The 27,498-nt window shown below is 43.0% G+C and overlaps 1 protein-coding gene across 1 annotated transcript; it reads right to left on the minus strand.

Annotated features, from left to right (window-relative positions):
• VPS4B (vacuolar protein sorting 4 homolog B) lies at positions 1-27,498 on the minus strand. The gene is made up of 11 exons (XM_063298802.1): positions 27,238-27,498; positions 25,337-25,448; positions 22,881-23,031; positions 21,550-21,617; positions 20,336-20,455; positions 18,698-18,854; positions 17,572-17,720; positions 17,272-17,353; positions 15,669-15,888; positions 5,501-5,638; positions 1-277 (listed from the first exon to the last, which is right to left on the minus strand). Exons 1-11 carry the CDS (start codon positions 27,259-27,261, stop codon positions 176-178), a joined length of 1,323 nt encoding a protein of 440 aa, XP_063154872.1. The 5' UTR covers positions 27,262-27,498; the 3' UTR covers positions 1-175.

The following is a 27,498-nucleotide window of genomic DNA, read 5'->3' on the forward strand; positions in this document are numbered from 1 at the left end:
TCTCAGTAAATGACATTTAATAGATATTTCTGGAAAGTGATATACATAAGCTCAAGGATCTTTGCAAGAGGCTCTTCAGTTCATATGGAAAAGAAGGAATGAGCAATTTATTTATTGGCAACATAGAGGCAATAATGTCAAAGAAAGAAATAATAGGATTAGAGGGCTGTGTGGATTAGCCTTCCTGTCCAAAATCTTCTGTGAACTTCTTTAGTTTTTCCAGGTCTTGCTCATTTACTGTGGGTTTTGTATTGGCTAGCGATCTCAGCATATCAGCCTGCACATAAATGAAAGAACAGTTAAGAGCTGCGCATTTCTCTATTATACATACACATAGAATACGCACCACAATTTCATGAGTTATGGCATGGGGGAAGAAACTAAAAGAAGCTATAAAAACAAAGAAATCATAACAGCCTCTAACATTTCTCATTGTTTTTTCACAGTTGTTCAAATCATTACCATAGAAACAGAAGTCTAACATTATTGTTAGAAATTTAACAATACAAGGTACCATGAAACATCATACCTGCTTTGTATTACTGGTACTTAGAAGGAATGCATTACAGGTAGTCCTTGGGTAATGATGGCAAATGGGATTGGAACTGCTGTCACTAAGCGATGGGGTCGTAAAGTGCAATGGCACGTGACTGCATCGCTTAGCAATGGCAATACCAGCAGTCCCAGTTGCTTTCACAACCCCAGGACATGCAGGTCATTAAGCTGGAAGAGGCGGGAGTCCCAGGTAAGGAGTGCAGTGGAGGGCTTGGGAGGCCCAGTGCAGGCCGTGCATGAGTTGTGGGAGGCTTGGGAGGGTCAGCAGAGGCTGTGGGTGGGTGGGGAGGTGCTTTGGATGTGAGTGACTTACGGGAGCAACTTGCAACCTTCCCTGCTGGCTTCCCCATTGACTTTGCTTGTGGGAAGCCAACAGGGAAGGTCACAAAAGTGATTGCATGACTGCAGCTCCCTGCAACGTTGTAATTGTGAGCTGGGCAACTGAGTGCCCAGATTGTGATCACGTGACTGCAGGGTGCTGCGATGGCCAGAACCTTGGGGACTGGTCATATGTCCATTTTTTCAGCACTGCCATAACTGTCACTGAACTGATGGACATAAGCTGAGGACTACCTGTACTGCAGAATGATTTTATTGATTACAACTTAACAAACAGCAGAGCCCGCTCCATCTTTACTCAAAAGCAAGGTTCACTCTATTGGTTTACTCTCAAGTATTTACATATATACTACTGCCTAAACATTGCCAACCAGCACTCACACTTCACAGTGCTTTACTACTACATGTTATAGCCCAAACTGTGAGAACCCACTCTTACTTTAACTCAGAACATTATAGCACTCTAAAGAAAGATGTTTCAAAATGCAGACTTATAGGAAATTAAAATAACCACAGGATATTCCACTTCAGATATTTAATTCTAAAACAATCAAAGTTAAGTTGAGGAGTAATTGCATAAGTGTGAGTATGTGATGGGGAGAACAGCTAAACAACCCCTCAGTGGCATAAATTAGTCTCTTAAAAAATGAAGTCAAAATACATTTCTAGTCAATAAAGAAAGCCTTTTTCACAATTGCTTAAAGCAGGTTCTCTTTTTCTCAACAAATCTTTCTCTAGGTTTTGACAAGAGAGGTGGTAGTCCTGGGTTGGTGAGGGTGTCTGGATGTGTTCACGCAACCTCAACAGGAGAGGATATTTCTCCTGGCAGAGCAGGTCTGGTCGCTGAATGGGTGAGAAACAGATGTGACAGGTAGTTTAGGAAACCCAAAGATGACTCAGATTTGAAGCTTCTGCATAGAAATGCAAAATCCACTTTGAGTGCCCAACGCTGTAAACAAAATAAAAGGCTGCTAGTGGAACTAATTAGTTACCCCAGATGTTTACACAGATGGCAGATTAAATTATATGCCTATGAATGCTTCAAGGTAGTATCTTAATTACATTCTTGCACAGGAAGATTATCATCCTTCTGTGCTTTGTAATTTAAAAAACAAAACAGGCCATCACCTTGCTATTAATCAGCAATACTTTTTCAATCGGTGTTGATAGGGAGCGAGAGATATGGCCCGTGGTCCCTCCTTTGCAGGGTGCCGCAGGTCTCCGTACTCTCTCCGATCCTTTTTAACATCTACATGAAACCGCTGAGTGAGATCATCCGTCACCACGGGATGAGGTATCATCAATATGCTGATGATACCTAATTATACATCTCCATCCTGGGTGACTTAAGTGATGCTGTCCCCACCATCTCTCGGTGTCTGGAGGCTGTAGGGGTCTGGATGGGGAACAACAGGCTTCAGCTGAACCTTGTGGCTGATGGAGCGGCTGTGGCTGGGGGCTCCTCAGTATCCTGAAAATTACCATCTTTGGTTCTGGATGTGGTTGCTCTGCCCCAGACAAACCCGGTGTGGAACCTGAAGGTCCTCTTGGACTCATGACTCCTGCTCAAAGAGCAGGTGGCAGCCTTGGCCAGGGGAGTCTGTGCCCAACTTAACTGGTGTTGTGCACCAGTTATGCCCCTTCCTGGATCAGGAGGCCCTCCGGTCAGTCCCTCATGCCCTAGTCATCTCCCATATAGACTAATGCAATGTGCTCTACATGGGGCTACCCCTGAAGAGTTTCCGGAAGCTACAGCTGGTTTAGAATGTGGCCATGTGAGCAGTTTTAGGGGCCCCAAGGATGGCACATGTAACACCTTTGCTGCGTGAGCTGCATTGGGTGCCAGTTTGCTTCTGGGTCCAATTCAAGTTGTTGGTCAATACCTTTAAAGCCCTACATGGCATGGGTCCAGGTTGCCTGAGAGATCGTCTCACCCTCATTGCATTGACCCATCCCACCCGGTCAGGAAAAGAGGGCACGTTATGGACCCTGTGCATGAGAGATTGTCGATTGGCAGGGTCCAGGAAGAGAGCCTTCTCTGCTGTGGCCCCTGCCCTGTGGAATACATTGCCCCCAGAGGTGACGGAGGCCCCCACTCTCCCAGCCTTCCAAAAGGGAGTGAAGACCTGGCTCTGCCATCTCGCTTGGGGTGGGAGGGGGGTTAATCGTGGGGGTGGTTAGCACCTTGAAGAGGCCCTGGGAAATTATATGTATTTAAATTAAGATCCTTTGATTCGCCATCTTGGATTTTATATTTATATTTTTATGAAGAATTGTGTTTTTATTGTATTTTAATCTGTAGTTATTTTAATTTTATTGTAAACCACCCAGAGTCACTCTTAGTGGGATGGGCGGTGATGAAATATGAAATATAAATACATAAATATGCTAGAAAACAAATTATATTTTGACCTAATACAGTATATGAATTATTTCAGTATTTTGTAACAAAATAATAATTGCTTAATTAACTTTATATGTTGGAACTTAAAAGTTTTTACATAGAAGAAAAAAAATCTTACCACTTCTCAAATCAGGCCATAATTTTAACAAATCTTTTAAGATGCATCTAAAGTTATGGTGTTTATGTTTGCTTGTGCAACAACTATCATTTGAATAAGTAAGCAAATAGGAGGTAAACTCTACATTTGGTCAAGTTACTAAGAAGGCTTCGCTGTTTGCTAGAGGCCAACTCCTATTCAGATAGGCTATATATTGCATTAACAAGACCAATCACCTTTGTAAATGGCAAGGTTTCCTTTAAGTCAACAATGACTCCTGGAGACTTCATGGGCATGCCTATGCAGCTTTTTGGTAACGTTAGATTAGAGGCTTGCCTTTTGCATTCTTCTGGGCTGTTTTTCAACTTCCCAGCATAGCCTACAGCCCTAATATTTGCAAGTCTTCCTCCATCCAAGTACTAACCACTTTGCAGCCCTGATAAAGTCAGCTAGGTGTTGTCACCTACTGAAGCATATTATTTTTGTAACTAAAATTATAATCCATATTCGTTTTCTCCCTTTTGAGAGAGGCATACTATTACTTGCTGTAGAAGAATAAGATATGTTTGCCATAGTATATCTGCAGGCCTTTCTATAAGCCAAGAGCCCATACTGTAAATAGAACTTCGATTTTTGTTCAAGGAAACCATCCCTCCTTGTTAAGATGAGCCAACTGGATAACAAAGCTTTTATCTTCATGACAGATACAGTCACGTGAAAAAGTAAGCAAACCTCATTGAGTAGATTATAAATAGCAATTAAATTATTAACAATCTAGATTGAGCAAGAGAGGTTAAATAGCTTCCTAAATGCCTAAAACCTTCCCTTGAAGGGTTAGGCGGTCTTTTGATAGTTTAGAAAATGTTGCAAGGCACAACGCACAGATATAGGTAAAACGAGTCAACCTCTTTTAGCAATGAGTGTTCAGTTTCTTCTCCCCATATTTAGTCCTTTCCTCTCCCTGCTACTCTTTGCCAAGTTAGTTGATTTCCTTTCTCCACTGCTCTTTCTTGTTCTTTCTGATGATCTTATTAATTCCTTTGGGAAACATTCTTCTCCCAACACAGAATATATCCATTCTTCAACCTTTTGCTCTCACTGGTAGCCAATTTACATTTCTTCAAGTATCTTTTTCACAACAAATTACCAAGTTCTTTCTTAAAATGTTAACAACCTGTTGTTCCTGACAATCGATCAATCAATCACTACTGAGGTAGCCAGTTTGGTCTAGTGGTTAAGACACCAGGTCAGAAACCAGGAGGCTGAGAGTTCTAGTCCTGCCTTAGGCATGAAAGCCAGCTGGGTGACTTTGGGCCGGTCACTTCTCTCAGCCCAACTCACCTCACGGGTTGTTGTTGTGGGGAAAATAGGAGGCAGGAGTATTAAGTATGTTCACTGCCCTGGGTTATATATTAAAAAGTGGGATAAAATAATAACAACAACAACAACAACAACAACAACCCCAGCTTCCAAGTTTTGTCTGTAGAGTGGTTATAAGCTAGCATAGTAGCCAGTAGGATTTACATAATAAAACCCAAGAAGGCAGGCTGGTGCTCTCCGGGGATTTTATTATCATTTTTTTAAAATCCCAGATCAGTGGCCATGATGTAGGGCTTATGTGATCTGTAGATCACAATGTCAGACTGCTTTCTATTGACATAAAGCCTGCAGATGTAGTGAAGCAACAACATTTTGGATAGATTGGTACAGAATGACAAACATACACAAAGTTTTTGATTTTCAGGCAGAGAAGGAAAAGGATGCTTCCTTCTGTCTCCTAATGTGCCAGAACCCAGAAGGGAGGAGCTCACTCAGTGCAGGAGTACTAGGGCAGATTTAGGGTTCAATTTGTTTTGAGGCAGGCATGCTTTGCCATGTATCATACCACTATTGCAATCCATAAAGATTGAGAACAGTGTTTCTCAACCTTGGCAACTTTAAGATGCATGGACTTCAATACATCTTAAAGTTGCCAAGATTGAGTAACACTGATTTAGAAGATGTTCCTGAAAATAGGTTCCTGGTTTAATTATGAATCTGTGACTTTTATTCTAAGAACGCACAGTAGGCTGAAGTCAAAATATTCATAGTAAATAAAAACGTACCATACAAACAACAGGTTCCAGAAGTTTATCTCCTGGCACGTCCATCCATGTCATTTCAATGGCACTGGGCTCTCCTGGAGAACATGGGGTGAAAAGATCTACTAGAACATTTGAATCAGATAGTGATGGTCCTTTCACCTTTGAAAGAAACAAGAATCTTGAGTTGCACCACTGAAAATATTTGGAGGCATATACAATTAAGAAGAATAATGGATATTAGTCAATACACAAATTACTTTTCATCTTCTGTCTACCTGGCTTTAACATTACTGCTAAAAAGGTTAAATATTTAGGAATCTTTTTGACAAAAAACCATTAAGGATCTATTCAAGAACAATTATTCACTAATTTGGAAACACATAATGACCAATATTCCTAAATGGGAGAAATTACATTTGTCTTGGTTAGGAAAAATGGCAGCAGTCAAAATGAGTATTTTTACTAAGACTATTTTTTTTATTTCATGTTATTCCAGTTCCTATTGACAATTAGGTATTAAACAACTGGCACAGTTTATGGTCTAATAAAAGGCCAAGGATTAAATTCAAGAACTTGCAAGCTTCAAAAGAATGAAGTGGCCTAGCAGCTCTCAATTTCAGATTGTACTATTATGTCAGTTGTGTCACATGAATTTCAGAATGGATTATATCTCCTTACAGTTCCATCACTTTAATGGAAGAGGCATAACTTCTACAGGGCCTGCAGATATATTTGGGTTGATATACACAGAAATAAACAATTTTTAAGAGACTATCTAGTACTGAGCAACTTATTGAATGTTTGGGATAAATGTAAAAAAGAATAAACCCAGACTTATCCCCTCTTGCTTCCTTCCTGAATTTCTACTTTTATGAAGAGTTAAAAAATAAGAAATTTGCTCAATGGAGAGACAATAACCTGTTTACATTACAAAATGTTATTATTAACAGGACAAAAGTAAGATCTCTTGAATCTTTGGTTACACAATGTTCTTCCACATTCAGTTGGTTCCAATATTCTCAAATAAGCAGCACTGCAACAAGAAAACTTTGGAAGCAAGGGAGACTATTAAGAAATATGACTGAATCTGAAAATCTTATAAGTCAAATACTGAACATTTACCAGGTTAAATTTACAATCTATTAGCAAAATACAGTTCAGAACCTGAACAGGTAAAACACCGTTATGATTAAATGGATGCAAAATTTGAATATAGTTATAGAGATGGTGCAATGCGAATTTCAATGGAAAAAGAACATCAAGTTCACCTCGAACATTATACCTAGAGAAAACTGGTACAAGATGTTTTATTGCTGGTATATTATTCAAGTCATGATTGCTAAAATGAGTAGTTATTTTTCCCCAAAGTGTTAGAAATGCAAGAACATACTGGATCTTTCTTCCATTTGTAGTAGTAATATTGTAAAGCTCAACAATACTGGAAATTAATTCATTGCAGAATGGAACAAATTTTGAAAGTAGTAATTTCATTCCAGCCGGAGACATTTTGATTAAACTTCACTATTCCTTCAAAGTACACTGAACTGGTATTGTATATGATAACAGCTGCAAGAATTTTATATGCTTTTAATTGGAAAAGACCTCTGATCCCATCTGTGAAAGAATGGTCAATTAAACTATGGAATATGCTTCAATGTCTAAAATAATTTCATATCTAAAAAATAAATCTGATCGACAATTCAACCTTATTTAGAAATCATTTCTGGACTACAAATTCTGTACATGGAATTGTATAGCCACATCTCAAATTTGCTTCTAGAATTCATACTGTAATCTGACATATAGTATACACATTATTTACAGCATTATTTAATGTAGAGTTTATTATATGTAGCTTTTCTTTTTCCTCTTATTGTTTTCAATTGTGCTAACTGTCATGAGTGCCGTTGAGCTGAAGACATCAGCGCAATGGCACACATGACAATAGCAAGGAAACAGGGGAAGGGGCTCAAGATAAGTAGCCATCAACTCACAAAGACTGAAGGACAAGAAACAATGGCTAAACGGATCGCGAGGCACACCCAAGCTGTTAGCGCTAACGCAACGGAGATCGCCCAGCTGACAGCAATCACCAGAGGAATAGAGGAACCGATGATGGGCGATCCCGGAACGCCAGCGGGGCCTCGCAACCCCTCACCTACCGGCAGGACAACGTGTTGGACAAAGGGGGGCGACGTAACCGCGAGTGAGGGGGCGCTGACCGGCGCGGGGTATTTAAACCCCGCACCGGCGCGCTCCTGTCACTCTCAGCTTTTTTCCTATACTGTACCTACACTGTGAATAAATCAGAGCCTGTTCCACAGAACCAGTGTCTGAGCATTATTCAGAGGTAGGCAGCGCATGACATAAAGCTGAGAGTCATAAACTCAGCCTCGCCGAGCCCCACCGGACAACGAGCCGCGGGAGGAGTAGACGGCGAGAAGACCAGGAAGATGAGGCCGGCGCGACGCGGACAAGGAGGGCGAGCCGCACGGCAAGAAGCAGAGGAGGACCGACCGAGGCCAGAGGCACCGCGGACTCCCGGAGCCATGGACGCCCACCCGACCCAACCCGAGCCTCAGCTCCAACCCCAAGGGGAGATGGCGACGGAGGCAACCCGACCGCGGGAGGGAGCAACATACCTTCCGAAACCAGCGGAGAACCCCGCGCCCCACATCGCACCCCAGCAACGGGCGTGGAGCGACAGCCCAACGGCGGTAAGCACGGAGGACGAGGGAGACACCCAGCAGATGGCGGAGGAAGCGGACCAACGGCCGAGAGAGACTGAACCCCACCGGCAACCCACTCCCGCCGACACACCGACGGAACCGGCCCCAGCGGCGGCGCGGATCGTGGACGAGGAAGCACGAGCTGGTCTCGCGGCCATGCAGACCCAACTGAAGAAACTCTGGACCATGCTTCAGTCGCTCATGCCCCCCGCGCCGCCCAACGACGTCCCTGCACAGGTCCGCACCCCGAGCGAAGCGCCGAACCCCCATGGGCCAAATGAAGGTCAACAGACGGCCCAGGCAGACGACACCACAGGCCGGGAAGCGAGAGGAAGGGCCGCACAAAACGCCCGGGCCCCAAAGGACTTCCCCATCTTCTTTGATGGGAACCCCGCGAAACTGTCGTTCTTTATCACGAACACCAGGGAGTTCATGGGGACGCACGGACCCTCCTACGACTCCGAAGCGGACAAAATCGCTGCCGTGGCGATCAAATTACAAGACCGGGCGGCGGACTGGTACGTCCAACTGTACGAGTCCAGCTCCCCCGCCCTCGCCAACTTCCCCGCCTTCATCAAGGAGATGAGAAGCTACTTCGAAGACCCACTAGCCAAAGTGAGGGCGAAGAGCGCACTCCAAAGACTTAAACAGGGCACACGCACTGTCCCAGACTACGCCCTCGAGTTCAAAGCCCTCGCGGGGAAGGTCAGCGACTGGTCCGAGACCACCCTGCTGGAAATGTTCAAAAGGGGGCTCAACCGCGACGTACTGCAATGGGCCCTCTACCGCGACGACCCAGAAACTCTACACGGGTGGATCCACCTCGCGGGGAAAGCCGAACACGCGCACCGCACCTTCCTCATGACAACTACGGAAGACACGAACTACACCTGCAAAAAGGTACCCGCACCACACGTGGGGACGGCCGACCCCACATACCCAAAGAAGAAATTTAATCGGGAGCCCTGCGGGAGGTGTGGAAAACTTGGGCACAAGACGGCGGATTGCTTCGCCAACCGACTGCCGACCAGTGCGCCTAAACCCACCCCGAAAGCTAGCCCCAAACCACCTAACCTGGTGCTGCCCCCTCACCGCCGAATGACCGTAGCCACAGCGACACCAGAGGAAGGCTGGGACGCCTACTGGGGGGAAGAGGACAACGTAGACCCAGACCAGCCGGCGGGAAAAGCTCCCCGCCTGCCCTGAGACGTGTTGCGAGGCAGGCGGTGGGACAGCAGCACGGACCACCTCGACGGAACGGCGAAAGCTCCGTGATAATGGCGGCAATTAAACTCTCTGCCGGCAACGGAGCCACCACGGCCGCGGCACTAGTGGACTCGGGGTGCTCAAAAAACCTCATCCACCCCGACTTAGTCGCCAAACTCGACCTCTGCTGCTTCCCCCTCCCCACGCCGCTGGCATTCCACCAGCTGGACGGCTCTACAGCGGGAGGGAAACCAGCTACGATGCAAACCGAGCCGGTCACCCTGCAAATGGGCACTCACACCGAACGCACATCGTTCGTCGTCACCCACATCGGACGGCCCATTGCAGTCCTGGGAATGCCATGGCTCGCGACAAACAACCCGCGCATCAACTGGGAGACCCGCACCTTCACATTTGGCGACGGCAAGTATCGGGCACCAGTTCCAGCGGGCAGAACCAACCCCACTGTGGGACGAGCAGAGGTGACTACACAGGACAACGCCGCTACCACAGCAGACCTACTGGAACAATACGCCGACTTCTCCGAGGTCTTCGGAGAGGCGGAAGCTGACCAACTACCCCCCCACCGCAAGACGGATTGCCGGATCGACCTGCTGCCCGACGTCCCCTTACCTAGACCGAAGATCTACTCGATGACCCCGAAGGAGATGGCAACCCTCCGGGAGTTCATCGATAAAAACCTAGAGAGGGGATTCATAGAGCCAGCATGCTCACCGGTCGGAGCCCCCGTCTTATTCCGGGAGAAGAAAGACGGCACCCTACGGCTCTGCACCGACTACCGGGGCCTAAACGCGGCTTCCCTGTCCAACAAATACCCCTTACCCCTGGTGAAAGACATGCTCGCCCACCTGTCCACAGGCAAAGTCTTTTCCAAATTGGACCTTCGCGAGGCGTACTACCGCATCCGAATCAGGGAGGGGGACGAATGGAAGACTGCGTTCAACTGCCCCCTAGGCGCCTTCCAGTACAAAGTGCTGCCGTTCGGACTCGCGGGAGCCCCCGGGGAGTTTATGCAGCTCATCAATGAAGTACTGCATTAACACCTGTTCAAAGGGGTCCTTGTCTACATAGACGACGTCCTTATCTACACTAAAACGCACAAAGAACATGTGACCCTAGTCAGGCAAGTCCTCGACAAGCTCAGAAGGGCACAGCTCTATGCCAAACCTACAAAGTGTGAATTTCATAAAGCGCGCCTAGACTACCTGGGGTACCGAATCTCCGGAGACGGCATAGAAATGGACCCCGCAAAAGTCGAGGCGGTGCTGAACTGGGAACGCCCCCGCAACAGACGCCAACTCCAGAGCTTCCTCGGCTTCGCGAATTTTTACAGGTCATTCGCCCGGGGGTTCGCAGAGATAGCCCTCCCCCTAACGGACCTCCTCAAAACCAAAGGGGTGGGGGACACCCGACGCGCCAAGAACCCGGGCACAGTATTGAATTGGACTCCCGCGTGCCAGACCGCATTCAACAAGCTGAAAGCGCTGTTCACCATGGAGCGAATCCTCGCGCACCCGGACCCAGAACGGCCGTTCGTGGTCCAAGCCGACGCCTCAGACTTCTCCCTGGGGGCCATCCTACTCCAAAAGGACCCCACGGGACTCCTGAAACCATGCGCCTACCTGTCGAGGAAGTTTTCCGGGACAGAAAGGCGATGGCACGTCTGGGAGAAAGAAGCCTTCACGGTAAAATCGGCGCTAGAAACATGGCGACACCTACTCGAGGGAGCCACCCAACCATTCGAGGTCTGGACTGACCACCGGAACCTCGAGGCCCTCCGAACGCCCAGACGCCTTAGCCCAAAACAGGTCCGATGGGCCCAATTCTTCAGCCGCTTTAATTTCCAGCTGAAGTTCATGCCGGGCAAAAAGAACTTCCTGGCCGACGCCCTCTCCCGACTGCCCCAGGACGAAGAACCCGCCCCAGACACCATTGGGGCGGTCCTATCCGCCTCGCAACTGGGGATGGCCGTGACCACCCGAAGCGGCGCTCGGAGGCAGCTCGACTCTACGGCGCAGCCGACGGCGGGACAACCTGCGACCAGACGAAGCCAACCGCAACTACCAGGGGGAATACGCACGGACCTCGCCGCCGCCCTCAAAACCGACCCCTGGTTCCTGGCAAACCCCGACAAGGTAACGATGGCACAGGACCTGGCATGGGGGGAAGGCAGAATCTATGTCCCGGACTCGCAACGCCAAGCGATCTTGCATAGGTCACACGACGCCAAGCAAGCGGGACACTTTGGGTTCCTCAAGACCCTACACCTAACAAGGCGTCAATTCTGGTGGCCCGCGCTCCAACGAGACGTGAAAGCATACGTAGCGTCCTGCCCAACGTGCGCTAGGGCCAAACGGGCACCAGGCAAACCCGCGGGGCTATTACAACAGGTGGCAGAACCCTCCCGCCCATGGGAGGAAATCTCTATGGATTTTATAGTGGACCTCCCACCCAGCCAGAAGAAAACGGCCATTTGGGTGGTGAAGGATTACTTCTCGAAACAGGCCCACTTCATCCCCTGCACGTCGGTCCTGTCCACACAACAACTAGCCAAACTCTTCCTCATCCACGTGTACAGGTTACACGGATGTCCCGCACGTGTGGTGACCGACAGGGGCACACAGTTCACCTCTAAATTCTGGCGGGCCTTCCTAAAGCTGACGGGGACCCAACAGGCCCTATCCACCGCCTGGCACCCCCAGACGGACGGAGCCACAGAGGTCCTCAATGCCACCCTAGAGCAATTCATACGCTCATATACCAACTATCATCAAGACGACTGGGCTGAACTACTCCCGTTCGCCGAAGTCGCATACAACAACGCCGTCCACACGAGCATGGGGAAAACTCCGTTCGAGGTAGTCTCGGGACGCGACTTCGTTCCCATACTGGAGCTACCACAACCCCCGGAACCCCAGGTGGACGCTAGCGACTGGGGACGGAAGATTGCGGAATCGTGGCCAATAATCACGGCAGCGCTGAAGGATGCACAGGCGGCCTACAAAGAGCAGGCCGACAAGCACCGGCGCCAACAACCGACGTTCCAGGCGGGGGATATGGTCTACCTATCCACCAAATTTCTAAAGTCACCCCAACCCTCGAAAAAACTGGGGCCAAAGTACATCGGGCAGTTCCGAGTCACGCAAATAGTGAACCCGGTGGCAATACGCTTGGACCTGCCACACAACCTACGGAGACTCCACCCGGTGTTCCACACCAGCCTCCTGAAACCGGCAACCACCTCTCGATGGCACCCAAGCACGCCACAGCCCTCACCGGTGATGATCGACGGGCAACATCACTTTGACGTAAGGGACATACTCGACTCTCGCAGGCAACGGGGAACTTTACACTATTTGGTCAGGTGGAAACACTTCCCCCACCCAGAATGGGTGGCGGCGCACAACGTTAACGCGCCTGACCTGACCCGGGCTTTTCACCGGGCATACCCCGACAAGCCAAAACCAAGGCTAGCAAGCCGTCACCTGCAAAACCCCTCCCCCGCGGCCCCCCCCGCCTACCGTGCCCCAAGGGAAAGGGCCCACCCAAGCCCGTGACTTGGGTGGACCTCCCCCCCCCGGGACTCACTCCCCCCGCCCCGGGCCCACGAGGCAGTAACAAGCGTTCGCCAGCACCCTCCCCCCGCCCCGGGCCCACGGGGGAGTGGCAAGCAAGTCAACAGGGCATCCTGGGGGCAACGCCCAGGAGCACACATAACAAAGGCGACGCACTTTGAATAAAAAAGAAGGGCCCTACCTGGAGCTGATAAGCACCCGACCAGCCACGCCTCTCTCCTCGTCGAACTGAGCCAAACAAACAGGGTGTGGCCGGAGCATGCGCACGCCAGGGTGTGACCTGGGCATGCGCACTAAGGACACACCCTAGGAAGGCACGTGGTAGAGGGCGGAACAAAGGGAGGGGCGAAAAATACTCCGGCGGGAATTTCAAAATGTTTCTTTTGACAGCCCTCCTGGAAAAAAAAAAAAAAAACCAGAAAACCGGGGGGGGGGGGGCACTATTCGGACAGGGGGCAGTATGTCATGAGTGCCGTTGAGCTGAAGACATCAGCGCAATGGCACACATGACAATAGCAAGGAAACAGGGGAAGGGGCTCAAGATAAGTAGCCATCAACTCACAAAGACTGAAGGACAAGAAACAATAGCTAAACGGATCGCGAGGCACACCCAAGCTGTTAGCGCTAACGCAACGGAGATCGCCCAGCTGACAGCAATCACCGGAGGAATAGAGGAACCGATGATGGGCGATCCCGGAACGCCAGCGGGGCCTCGCAACCCCTCACCTACCGGCAGGACAACGTGTTGGACAAAGGGGGGTGACGTAACTGCGAGTGAGGGGGCGCTGACCGGCGCGGGGTATTTAAACCCCGCACTGGCGCGCTCCTGTCACTCTCAGCTTTTTTCCTATACTGTACCTACACTGTGAATAAATCAGAGCCTGTTCCACAGAACCAGTGTCTGAGCATTATTCAGAGGTAGGCAGCGCATGACACTAACCAATTCTTTTTACAGTTCAATCAAGACAGGCTTTGATTAGAAATTGGATATGAAATGACTTATAGTACTTACACTGTTAATGGTATATTAGAACATACTAGCCATATGAAACTTTAGATCTGCTGGTTATTCAAGATTCGTTGGTTATCCACCCATATTTTATTGCTTATATTATTTTTTCTTTTTTTCTTTCCTTGTATTTTCTATACTTTTTAAAATATGAACACAAAAACCACAGAGTGACTACCAAATAGTAATATGAATTAGGGTAGAAAAATGAGCCACTTAATGATAAATATAGAAGTTCTTGAAAAGAAGGGTGCAACTACATATAGGCACTGGTTGTTGAAATATATTTGTAACTTAAAGCAGTATATATACTTAATTACTGAAAGGCATAATAAATGTCTAAGTGTCTTGGTTGTATGTCACACACACAAAAAGAATGAAACATATGCCTACCTATTAACAGAAAATGGCTGATTTTTTAAAGAACATTTTTAAAAGAATCTGGGTAAAGTATACGAATGTTTCTCTTTGTAATGATGATGAGGCAGTAGGGTCTGAATTTATGACATATTGGAATAAAACTTACATCATGCAAATTCTGTTTTTCTGCAAAATAATCTAACAGACATGTTGACTGGTAACTATGCAAACTGAACAAGTTTGGAGGGCGCTACTTTAGGGGAAACTATACTACAATAATCACTTTCACTGAGGAGACACTGCAGTTGGAGGAACTTTCCAAGACCTGTCAATTCTTGAAAAACAGAACTTGCTGAAAGTACAATAGCCGAATTACAACCTGTCATGTAGTTCAACTGTATTCTATGTTTTAAAGGAGGACAATGCTTTTCTATTTTACTGCATGTGTTAATTAGTTCACCAATGCAAAAATGTCTAATCTAGTTCATTTCTGCCCTAACCCCACTGTTTACCATTCTAACCCTCTTCTACAAATAACGGGTGCTTTTACTAGAAGTAGCATTTCACGCATCTGGTTCACAAAAACTTACAAAAAGTAAATTCTCCTTCCAGTCAAACTCATTTCCTGCTGACTTCATAGTGAAGTCCTTGTAGCTTTCTTGGCAGCAATATGGAAGTGGATTGCCACTATTTTCTTCTGAGATTCCTTTTACAACTTCCCAGTCTATCTTATAGCACTGGTCTCCTAACCAAATACTAACCAGCCCTGACCCTGCTGGTTTCAAGCCCAGACAAAGTCAGGCAGGTGTTGGCAGCAGCTGAGACCACAATAAAACTGTTAATCTAGGAAACCACCATGCCATTATATATTGCCCAGGCCTGGTGAACACTAATATATTTCCAAACCAAACATACCCCTCTAGTAACTAAGGGGTAGTAGCTGGAGAGGTTGGGAAAGGGAGGATATCTTATTCAATTATTTCATTAGCATCTCCAACAGATCCTCCCCTGAGAATTCTGAGATTTAGGAATAGGTCCTAATTCTTAAAACTGAGGTCCCCAACCAAAAAAACCTCAACAACCTGTAGTTTAGTTCTCTTCTAGGGAACAGAACTTAGGGATGGGGTTTGTTTTCCGTCACCACCAGCTCCAAGCTTAGACTGAAACGAGAAACTCCTTGAGTTCATGCTGCATTTCAGAGACATGGTATGATATCAGAGATGACACCATGTCCCTTAGGTGATATTTTTTTATTTTTGGCAAAAAAGGAAAGAAGTCAAGCTACTCACTTTTTTAAAATGTGTTGCTGATTGAACTTTCCTAACAGGTTGCATTAAGGCATCACGTACTATGATGCTGATATCAGCACCCGAATAGCCATCAGTTCTCTTTCCAAGTTCCTGATAATCTGATTCAGTCAAGGTATTTTTAGTAGTTCCAAGATGAAGCTTAAACATTGCAGCTCTTGCATGATCTTCAGGTAAGGGAATATAAATCCGTTTCTCAAACCTTATTAAAAAATCACAAACACCAACACTTATCCATGCCCATGATATAGCATTTCAAATTTTTCTTAAACAGCTACCCTTACATAATGATTTTTGAAAATTGCAATACCATCCCATTTCAGAAAGCAACTAAATTGTTTTTATTGCTGTTTTTAATTATTATCCTACTTTTTTTGTCTCCTTAAGACAGAAATCTTCCCCAGGGATCACAAATGTGAAGGCTAAAAAAAAATCTGTACTGTAGTATGAATAAAAGACAATTATATTGAATCAGAAACGAACAGCTTACTGTTTCATAAAGTCATGTATTAAATTACATACACAGTATAATTCAGATTCTTAGAACATGGAAAGTCAGCTTTGATAAAGTATTTGCTGTCCTTCCCATTACAATTTCAACTTTCATCCTGTCCTGTCAAATTGGAACACAGCCTAAAATTTTGGAAGATTTCCAGTCTGTTCTTGAACCAAAGACTTTAAGACAGAAGAGAACACTACCACTTGCCTAAGGTTTTTGAGGTAGAAATTGGTACTTTCCACACATCAACAAAAGCTGCTCAACATGACTGCCATGCTCCTCTATTAACCTAAGTCAGGGTTTCTCCACCAGGGTTCCCTGGAACCCCAGGTTCCACAAGAGGTCACTAGGGGTTCCCTGGGAGATCACGATTTATTTAAAAAATTATTTCAAATTCAGGCAACTTCACATTAAAGAGGTAAGTTTCATTCTTTAGTTTTAGTTTAAGAACACTGTTAGTGCATATATACAGGCCTACACATGAAACGAGTATAATAATTTTGTACCTTCTGGCCTATATTTGAGCCTGAATGTGCAGGGGTTCCCCGAGGCCTGAAAAATATTTCAAGGGTTCCTCCAGGGTCAAAAGGTTGAGAAAGGCTAATCTAATTAAATATGTTATCAAAACAGTTTTTGCAAGACATCAATAAAGAAGTAAATGTAAGGGGTCACTTGAGGTGCAACATTCCTGGCTCAGCAAACCACAACTGGGAATAACCACCAAGCCAAAATATTCCCAGCATCATTTGCCAAGTTTGCGCTTCAGGCTTAGTTTTCTTTTAGTCACTGCTTCCTGTTATGGGAAAATAAAGTTTTTAATGGGAAAATATGCCTGTAATGTGGAAAAAAATGTTCTATCCCTTTTTATTACAAGAATGTAATGTTATACTACCCATCACCATTTTTAATATTGATAAAGTAACAGCTAAGTGATGCTGATGTCCAAATGTGTTGTTCACATGAACAAGGAAATGCTTTATCTGTGATGTATAACCAGTTTTCCAATCCAAAGTGCTCTGGAACCATGAATCATTCAGGCTCAAACCACAGGACAGCAATCAATTTACTTGTGCAGCCATTCTTTACCTCCTCCTTATGGCAGAATCCAGAACCCAAGGTATATTTGTAGCTCCAAGAACCAAAATTCCTTCATTGTCTGTTCCAACTCCTAATAAAAACAAGTCAATTGGACAAGTGCCCATTAACAGAATGTATAGCATAAAGAAGTTACAAGACAAATACACCATTAAATTTTCAGCTCCACAGATTGTACTAATCAGGAGGATGCATGCTAGGTTAAAGACTATAGTATTTTACAGCCATTGTGTAATACAGTCATCCTTTTAACTACTGTAACCAACCATGTCTGGAGACTAATAACCTTACCTTGCATCTGAACCAAAAACTCTGTTTTAATTCGCCGAGCTGCCTCACTTTCATTTTCACTTCGGGAACCACATAAAGAATCTATTTCATCAATGAAGATAATTGAAGGCTTGTTTTCTCTGGCAAGCTGGAATAGATTTTTCACTAGCCTATGGAGCAATTTAAATTATATTAAAGAAAATGCAGTGATAAAGCACAGCAAGACAACCATATTTTAAAAATGTTAATGTATCATATGTAGTAACATATTTAAAGCTTTTATTACTAAATTTTAGTTTAAGTATCATTCAGATAAAATTAACTTTCATCCAATTGCTTTATACACGTTTTCACAAATTAAACTATAAAGTCACAAATTCTTGGACAGCTCTCAATGATCAGTAGATCAAACATCCTTTCTGTAATGCAGTTATGTAGCTAAAGAACACAGCACTGTTTACATTATACAGAAATATGAAAAGCATCTCTGATAGTGATTATAGGAATTGTAGAGTTGGATGGCCTTATAAATTTCTAAAATAAATCAACTGTAAAGTAGACATGTTTTTTGGGAATAATACACCAGAGAAATTTATCAGATCAGTCTTCCTTCTTTCTGACTCATTTTATCCTTACTCTTTAATCACGACAGTCTTTTTATTCCCTCGTTTTATCCCTTGATCACATAAAAATTGCCTAAGGGCAGGATAGAAAATAAATAAATCTGCATTTAATCCATTCCAGACCAGCACTATTTTATCAAAGATGGGCAGTGAACGGTTGAGAGGACATGAGACCCAGTAATTGAAAGCAACAATGCTCATTCTGATGAAGATATTATGGACCAGTTATCTGAAAGTAGCACTTCATAGAGCAGAAGATGACAACTTGTCCCAATGTCCCCTTCCAAGCAGAGAGTAAAATCGTAATAATGTCTAGATTTGGATCAAAAACACTGAAAATATCTGGTCAGAGAACAGCACATTGTTCTGCTGAATAGTGTAAGAAGGAGGAGGAAAAAGAATTAGCTAATTCAGCTGTTCATTCAGCTCTGCATTCAATTTTCTCCCCAACAAAGTATCTTAGCTCCTTACATATAGGTCTAAGATTCCAAATGTTTAGAATCGTTTGATCAGTTACTACTCACTTTTCACTCTCTCCCAACCATTTTGAGACAAGGGAAGATGATGATATAGAGAAGAATGTAGAATTGTTAGCTTCTGTTGCAACAGCTTTTGCCAGATAGGATTTCCCTGTTCCTGGAGGTCCAAACAGAAGGATCCCCCTCCAGGGAGTTCGCTTCCCTAAAAATAAATCAGTACCATTTAATATATATGTTTTAAAAAGTCTAATGAGTTGACTGCTCATTTAGCATGTGCAAAGCAGTCACAAACTTTTCAAAATATAATTCTTTAACAATTAAAAAAAACCATTTGCATTCTCTCTCTGCACAGGCATAATCTGGTCATCTTGGTCAACTTAGTGGTACTGTTATTTAATGCCAGGTCAGAACTTAATTATGGATAAGGAAGTTGACCTGCATTTGTGAATTGGCAAGAGCTGATGTCACCCAGCTGTGCCTGCACAGGAACTCTGTGCAACACTCAATGCAGGCTGGATGGTAGATGTGAGGTGGGGGAGTTACTGCAGTCCATAGGAATGTGACTATCCTCAGCAGGGTTTCTTTTTGCTCAAAGCCAACACCTAGTAGAGACATATGGATAGACTGGAAAAGCTGCTTCTATATACCAAGTTACATCCCAGCCACAATAGTCTTGAAAGTGGAATTACAGAATCCCAAGACTTGAGGACTTAACATCCATACTAAAATAGCTCTGACCTTGGAACTTCAGGATCTCCATCACAAGAATGAAATTGTCCCAATTGTCATTACACCCATACTCTTAGCCATACTGCCTAAAATTCTGCAATTATCCCAATGCATTTGGATGTACCAGATTGGGGACAGCTGCTCTAAAACAAGAATTATAGACATTTTGTGTTGACCAATCTTCTCTACAATGAAATGGAAAATCAAAGCTGAGTATTTCTTATGCGCCTTCTATTAATAAGATTAATAGCTTCTGTAGTTAGAATTTCTCAGCAGAGTAAAATTTTATTTAGACAATGAAAAGTATTATCACATTTTTATCCTACCCTTCAAGGAACACAGACAGTACATAATGGCTCTGGTCAGCCTATTTTATACTGAAATGAAGTTAGCTAAGCTGACTAGGGAACACTAATCTAGGTTTCTTCAAACTGAATTGACCTCTCCAATCACTACATTACACTGGTTCTCAATTTTTTTAAAAAACAGGATATTCATGTATTTAATGGAAAACTCCAGCATCCTGTAAGTTCATCAGTAAGAAAGATACAAATTTCTGGCTTTGGTTCAAGAACCAGCACAGTCTGTTGAGATCACATGACTAGTATAAAGCACAGAAGGAATATACAACAAAGAACTGTGAATGGAGATTCTTACTCTATGACATAGCAAAAAAAAATAAAAATCCATACAGATATGTAATATCAAGTAGTCCAAAAACAGCCAACCCAGTGACTCCATACTTTCATATTCTTGCATTCAGTCATAACTATTACTCTTCATTTGAGGAATGATTCCTTAACTGTACTGCCTCTGCTTACAGTGCATGTACCTTTCTTACGATACTTCAAGTTACCTTAGTTACTCTCTCTATCTCACTCGAGGATTAATTGAAAGACTGTATATAATAAATAATGCCAAGAAGGCAGTGATTATATATTCACTTGTTTTCACCTGTAAAAAGGTGAGGAAATTTAATGGGCAATATTACTGCTTCTTTAAGTGCTTCTTTTGCTCCCTCTAGGCCAGCAACATCACTCCACTTTACATTTGGTCGTTCCATGACAATGGCATCTGTAAAACAAAAGACTATAGGTATCCACATTCCATACTATAAATCTTTAAAAATGAAATGTAAACATCTTCTTTAGAATCCTATTCACTTCTGAACCAAAATCTTAGACAATCAATAAGCAAGCAAGTTATGGTCATCGCACTACAGGAAAAGCTATTCTAATCCAAACTAAGTGCAGACTGGTACTAAGCAATTTCACTGAATAGACTGCCAAGATTTAAGGCCCCTATATGTTTTTCTTTAAATATGAACATTAATTTGATTTGGGTAAGCACCACTGTAGTTTTATTTCCCCTTGAGGCAGAACAAGACTGCTGCTTAGTGTCATAAAACAAGAAATAATAGAATTGTCCTCATAGCAAAGCATAGGAGGTGGCAGAGGATGGTGCCAGTAAAACAGGATAGCTCCTCCCTACATTCCATGAAGACTTTCCTTAATCTTCCCTCAAAAACAAAGTCAATTATTCAAATCCGATAAACTGTGCAGTAGCAAACCATCACCTTGCTCAGTAGGAGCACTGAAAGGCTGGGATCAAACAACAAGAAATGAAAACTGTGTGAAAGAGAACAGCAGTAACTGTTTACAAACAGCCAAGAAGCAAGAGTATATTTATCAGGTTAGAGCAGGGTTTCTCACCCAGGGTTCTGTGGCATGCTAGGGTTCTGCAGGAGGTCACTAGGGGTTCCCTGGGAGATCACAATTTATTTTAAAAATTATTTCAAATTCGGGCAACTTCACATTAAAGAGGTAAGTTTCATTCTTTATTTTTAGTTTAACAACATTATTAATGCATATATACAGACCCTACATGAAACAAATATAATAATTTTGTAGCTTCTGGCCTACATTTGAGCCTGAATGTGCAGGGGTTACACAAGGCCTGAAAAAAATATTTCAAGGGTTCCTCCAGGGTCAAAATGTCGAGAAAGGCTGGGCTAGAGAGTATCCCATGTACCCTCTTTTAATTTTTAAACCCATCATTACAAGGGTGATAGAAAAATGTACTTAATATTTAAACTTCTTGCAACTCTTCATCTGACAACTTGATAGAAATGTTTTGTTCAAAATATTAAATGCTTGATGGAAGGCTACCTTGGAGTTGATTCTGTAGCTTCTTTTTTTCAGGATCATCTGATTCTCCTTCCCCATCACTATCATTCCTAATTTGGGTGTAAGTAAAGTATACAGCTAAAACAGAGATAGGTTCTTCTGCTCAAGATTGATTCATTTCTAACAAAAAATATTCTTCCCACAGAAAACATATCAAGAAATACTGGAACTTCACATACTTACACATCTTAAAATATATTATCAAAAGAGTAACAAAAATGTTTTTTATAGACAGATGTAACTTAGGTCTTTCTTAAGCAGATTCTTACTCTAACCCTGGCCCATTACTCTTCCAAACCCCCCAAATTATAGAAGATTTTCATAAAGCAGCACTTTGGCTTTGGCTCACAATAGAGACAGGGTACATATGCCAACACACAAAGTAACAGAAGTCCTTGGTAGCATTAACCCTCAATATACTGAGGAAGGTATACATTCAGTCTTGGTTTTCAGTAAGTGTGATATGGTTAGAGTTCAGAAAACTGCTGCTGCAGGGAAGAACCAAGTAACTGAAGTCATTACAATCTCTTTCCAAATAGTATGAAATTTGTTTTTCTGCCTTCAGCAGGAAAATGCAGTGAGGCACAAAATTAATTTGAATACAATGGATGTATCCAGTTTTAAATCGTATTTGGAGTAGATCCAACAAAATCAGCAGCAGTTAATTTTGAATTCAATCTATTTGGTGATTAGAAATAATAGGTATTCTATCACAAATTAAAAAATGCAGGGGAGGGAAGGCAGACATGAAAAACCAAAGAACAAAAATATAGGGATGAAACATACAATGGATATAATTTAGCTAGTGATTTCAATTCAGTAGGTCCTTACCAAGTTTACAAAGTACTCTTGATGAAGGCTTATACCCAAAGGAAATCCGGACTAACAAAAATAATGAAGTTCTTCATTGATATTTGGGAATCCATGCCCTCCCCCTTTTTGCTCCTTGATTCTAACATGTATGCCCATTCAGATAAACAAACAAACAAACAAGGCTATATTATGTTATTTCCTAAACCACCTCTGGAAGGAACCAATTAAAAAAATCATACTGCACATAATTCTTAGAATTAAGTATCTGAGAAATAAGTCCATTGACCATGTAAAGGAAAACAGTGGCATATAGCATAATTAGAAGAGTGAGGAAAAAATTGGTATAGAATAACTTCTAAAAAACAAAAACAGAATGCACTGTAATATCCCCATAATTCACCAAAACCCAACAATATTTTTGGAATACTTTTTCTTGCAAGATTGTAACTACAAATCTTAGAGAGGAACAAATTTGTAAAATGTAAATGAAGATGGCATACCCTTTTTCATCAGCTGAACTAGATTCTTTCACTGGTTTCAGAGGGGAGTTTTCCTTCTTTTTCAAATAGTCCTTCAGCTTTTCTGCTCTGTCCAAATACTCGGTACACTTTGCTCTGATGCTTTGTTTTGCTTTGTCGCCTTGTGCTTCATCTGAGAATCAGAAAAAGTCTTTTACTTCTTTATAAAAATAGCTACTTAAACCACATATATGGACTATCTTTCTCTTAAAAAGCTATATATTGTTACCAGTGAATAACTATTGTTTTGCTGATTTTCAATTAAGACTCTGAAATACCTTAACAATTATTGGATTTTTAAAGAATGTTGGTTCTTTTCTTGAGCCTAAAGGCAAAACAGATTAGAGTGATACTTTTTAGAGATTGGGATATATAAACAAAAATGTGCAGCTTCCACACTTCAGTGAACCTTTCAGGGGTGGGGGAAGAAGTTGTGATAATGTCACAGAAATCAAAACAGACAAAATAGGGCCAAAATTAGTAGCATGAGCAAATGAGTAAAGTATAAATAGCAATTAAATTATTACCCAGTTCTTCCTAACAACCTGGAGTGAGCAGGAGAGCTTAAATAGCTTCCTAAATGCCTAAAACCTTCCCTTGAAGGGTTAGGTGGTCTTTGATAGTTTAGAAAATGTTGCAAGGCACAACACACAGATATAGGTAAAATGAGTCAACCTCTTTTAGCAATGAGTGTTCAGTTTCTTCATGTATCCTCTCCCCATATTTAGTCCTTTCCTCTCCCTGCTACTCTTTGCCAAGTTAGTTGATTTCCTTTCTCCACTGCTCTTTCTTGTTCTTTCTGATGATCTTATTAATTCCTTTGGGAAACATTCTTCTCCCAACACAGAATATATCCATTCTTCAACCTTTTGCTCTCACTGGTAGCCAATTTACATTTCTTCAAATACCTTTTTCACAACAAATTACCAAGTTCTTTCTTAAAATGCTAACAAGCTTGTTTCAACTGGAAGTCCTGACAATCAATCAATCACTATTGAGAGAGCCAGTTTGGTCTGGTGGTTTAAGGCAATGGGCTAGGAACCAGGAGACTGAGAGTTCTAGTCCTGCCTTAGGCATGAAAGCCGGCTGGGTGACCTTGGGCCGGTCACTTTCTCTCAGCCCAACTCACCTCACAGGGCTGTTGTTGTGGGGAAAATAGGAGGAGGAAAAGGAATATTAGGTATGTTCCCTGCCTCAAGTTATTTATAAAAATTATAAAGGGGGGATTTTAAAAAAATCAAAAAATCAACATTTTAATCGGTTACTAAGTTAGAGCACATCTACCTTTAAAGAGAATCCTCAATATTCCATGAACTGTCAAAAACAGAATTCAAACTAGGGTTCATTTAAAGTGCTATCCATTTATCCTTGATAAATCCCTGGCAGAAAACTACACCGGAATAAAATGTACTGCCCCCACTGCCAATCAGTACACCAAATGGTGTTGTCCTTATATATCATGTGTAGGGCACTTTAAGGAAAGGGATTGCTGGAAACCCCAACAATTCACTTAACATAGGATAGTGCTTGGGAAGCCAGCTTTTGACGAATGGCTACGATTGCTGGTTTAGTCATTTGCTGAAATTGCTTATTTTGCTCAGTAACAATGACAGATAGGCAGAGGGATTGTATAGTGCAGCACAAGTGTTTCTCTTGGCCTACAAAATATCCCCCAGCTGTTAAGTCAGGCTATGTTTAAATGAGAGATTTAGCTCTCTTCTGAAAAAGCAGTAAATGCGTGTTTAAAAGTAACCCAACAAACAGGTCACAGGTGTAGAGGAAGAAATTGTCTGATAGAGCAGAACCACACAGCCCTCCCCAATGCCCTTCACCTGTTAATTGGGCTGGTTCCTCTTTCAAAGCAGGTCTTTAAGCTGGTGACTGGCTTGGAAACTCAGCATGCAAAGGGGAAGAGGCTAACATGAAAGATCCAGACTTTCCCATTCCCCAAATCAGAATTGCCTTGGAGAACACTGCCCAGGGACTGTGGGGAAGGTGTGCCAGCAAGTGCCTAAAACAGTCACCAGGACCTGGGCAATCCCACACACTAGAGATCAGTTGGGGTAAGGTTCTGAAGACTATCATATCATAAGGACACTGCAGAAGAGGGTTAGCTGGGGCCTATTTGTGTCATGGCTAGATGATACAAACTCAAGCAAGGAAAGGCTGTATGCAACTCCATTTATGTCCTGCAACAAGTATAACACTGTAGAAAGTCTTAATATATCTAATGTGTTTTTGATTTGGTAGATAGGATCCTAATCAGAACAATTATCCATATCCTTCTCTTGAAGCCACCACCAAATGTTATCTGTAGTTTTACAAACCATCCCAAGAGTTCTAAAAGCCATTAGGAAGATCAGTGCAGAGAATTTTGCTTCTAAAACAGAGAAGAATATGAAGATTATTTCTAGCCACTTATATAGTATAATTCTTACATTTGACAACATGAAGAAAATACTGCACAGCATGTTGATACAAACGTAGGGCTTCCTCAAAGTTTCCTGCTTTATCTTCTTGTGCTGCTTTGCTTGCGAGGTCTATTGCCTTCTATAAAAATACAATTAATATTAAAAATATTAGATCAATTGTTCCTTAAATTAAGTATCTTAAAATAGGCTTTCAACATAGGAATACATGAACAGAGTATGATTACATGACAACTCCATTTTGAAGTAGTCTCAAACTATTATTCTGTTTTCAGTACTTTGCTCAGGTCTCTTGAAAGCAAGTCTTGAGGTATAAACAAGTCATGTTTCTACTGCATTATTTTCTATGACTCTCAGGCAAATATTGCCAGGACTGAAAGTTGCAGCAGCAGCTTTCTTTCTCTTCTAAACTGAGGATTTATTATCACACACAGTATGACAGCCTGCTTTTGAAATTGTTTGCATTCATTTACATTCTCACCCACATTGTATTCTGAGGCAGCCAAATTACAATTGAAAGCAATGAAATTGTTCTGTAAGGGATTATTAAGGGAAATAAATTGTCCCAAATCTGGCATATTATATTATGGATATGGTAATGAGTAAAAATTATGACAACCAAGCACATTTCACTGATCTGAATGTGGCTTTTATACCATATAGATGTTTCATTCTTTATAATATATAAAATGTGTATCAGAAATCCTTACTAATAGAAATTTTAAAAAGTAGATACTTAAGTTTCCAACATGCTTATAATCTAAACTTTGTTTGCAAAAATTAGGAAACATTTTCTTTATACTGCCACAGAAGAACTTCATTAATTACTTTGGGTAGGCCCTGGAAAAACAATCACATTAAAAATTGGGTTACAATAAGGTAATAAATACTTTGCAAGACGTTAAATATGTATATTTAACTGTGCTTTTTTACTTAAGACTTTACACTTAGAGCATGCTGCTAACACTGACATTAACATCTTGATGAAAGAGTAACTACTAATTCATTGCCATGCTACTGGTATTATTCAAACTGTTTTTTCCCCACAGTTGTATGTTAAAAATCCCCAACCAAATAATAACTTGGTTTACTAATGCAACAATTACACACAGCCATTTTACTTCCTGTCTGGATCTGCAATATTTGTGGAGGAACACTGAAAATCAAGAAATGTGGCAATGACTATGCTGTGGAGCCAGAGGCACAGTCAAATTAAGCTAGAATTGTTTCCATCAACAGATTCTGAAGAGGAATAATTAAGAATGTTTCTTGCATCTCCACCAAAGCTGGTAGGCTCTTGAGCTATTGGCAAACAAAACAAACTGGGTAAGATCCAGCAGTTGCCACAAGGCATTTGAACTTCAACTGTACTCCTTGAACCTAATAGCCCAGGGTCAGAAATCCTCATGATTTAAAGCTACTTATTTCAGGAAACACTTCTCTCCTCAGGCCTAGCCACTCCTTTAACTCAACTCTACTCCTCCTACACGCTTCTTCAAGCTTCCTGTTCTACAACTTAAGTACTAGAGAGCGCTATGAGAACATAAAGGCCCTTGCTGGATCAGAGCGAAGGTCCAGGGATTGCAGCGTCCCGTTCCTTATACTGGCCAACCAGCTACTCATAGTAAAGGCACGATCAAGAAAAACGGGCAGCAGGGTTCTCCTGCGACTGGGCAACCTCCCCACTACCGGGTCAGTCTGGGGTAGCAGCACCACAGAAAAAACTACCAGGGAGGGCGCAGGTGGAACTTAGCCCAAGTCAGATATCGTACCTACCTATGCGGCTAGAATGCACCTCCCGCCTCTCCCGTCACTCCGAACGCCACGTCCCCCAACCTTCCCTTTTGGAATGTAGGCGGCGCCTTTCCCACGCGACCCCCAAGCCCAACGTTCTGCCAGAAAATGCTCACCTGCAGGTTGGATGTGGCCGCCATGATGGGCGGAGCGAAGAGGGACCGAAAAAGGACAAAAGGGAATCCTATAGCGCGCCCACCGCCTTAAGGTATTCCGTCTTTCCTTTACAATCCCACCCCTCCTCCGTCGCTCTGCAAAGAGGAGACCAAAATTATCTCTTTTTTTTTTCAAGGAAAAAAAACCCGAGTCCCTTATTACTTCCGTAACTCAGTCCTCACAGCCGGCCGAAATTGATCCAAACGGCTCTTCCGCATCCG

Source organism: Candoia aspera, chromosome 3 (genome assembly GCF_035149785.1).
Source record: "Candoia aspera isolate rCanAsp1 chromosome 3, rCanAsp1.hap2, whole genome shotgun sequence".
NCBI lineage: Eukaryota > Metazoa > Chordata > Lepidosauria > Squamata > Boidae > Candoia > Candoia aspera.

Coding starts and splice junctions, on each gene's coding strand:
- VPS4B (XM_063298802.1), bottom strand. CDS start 27,261: ATGGCGGCCACATCCAACCTGCAG. Junction 20,456..21,549: donor GCTACAGAATCAACTCCAAG/GTAGCCTTCCAT, acceptor TTTGTTTTACAG/ATGCCATTGTCATGGAACGA. Junction 278..5,500: donor TGGAACCTGTTGTTTGTATG/GTACGTTTTTAT, acceptor ATTTATGTGCAG/GCTGATATGCTGAGATCGCT.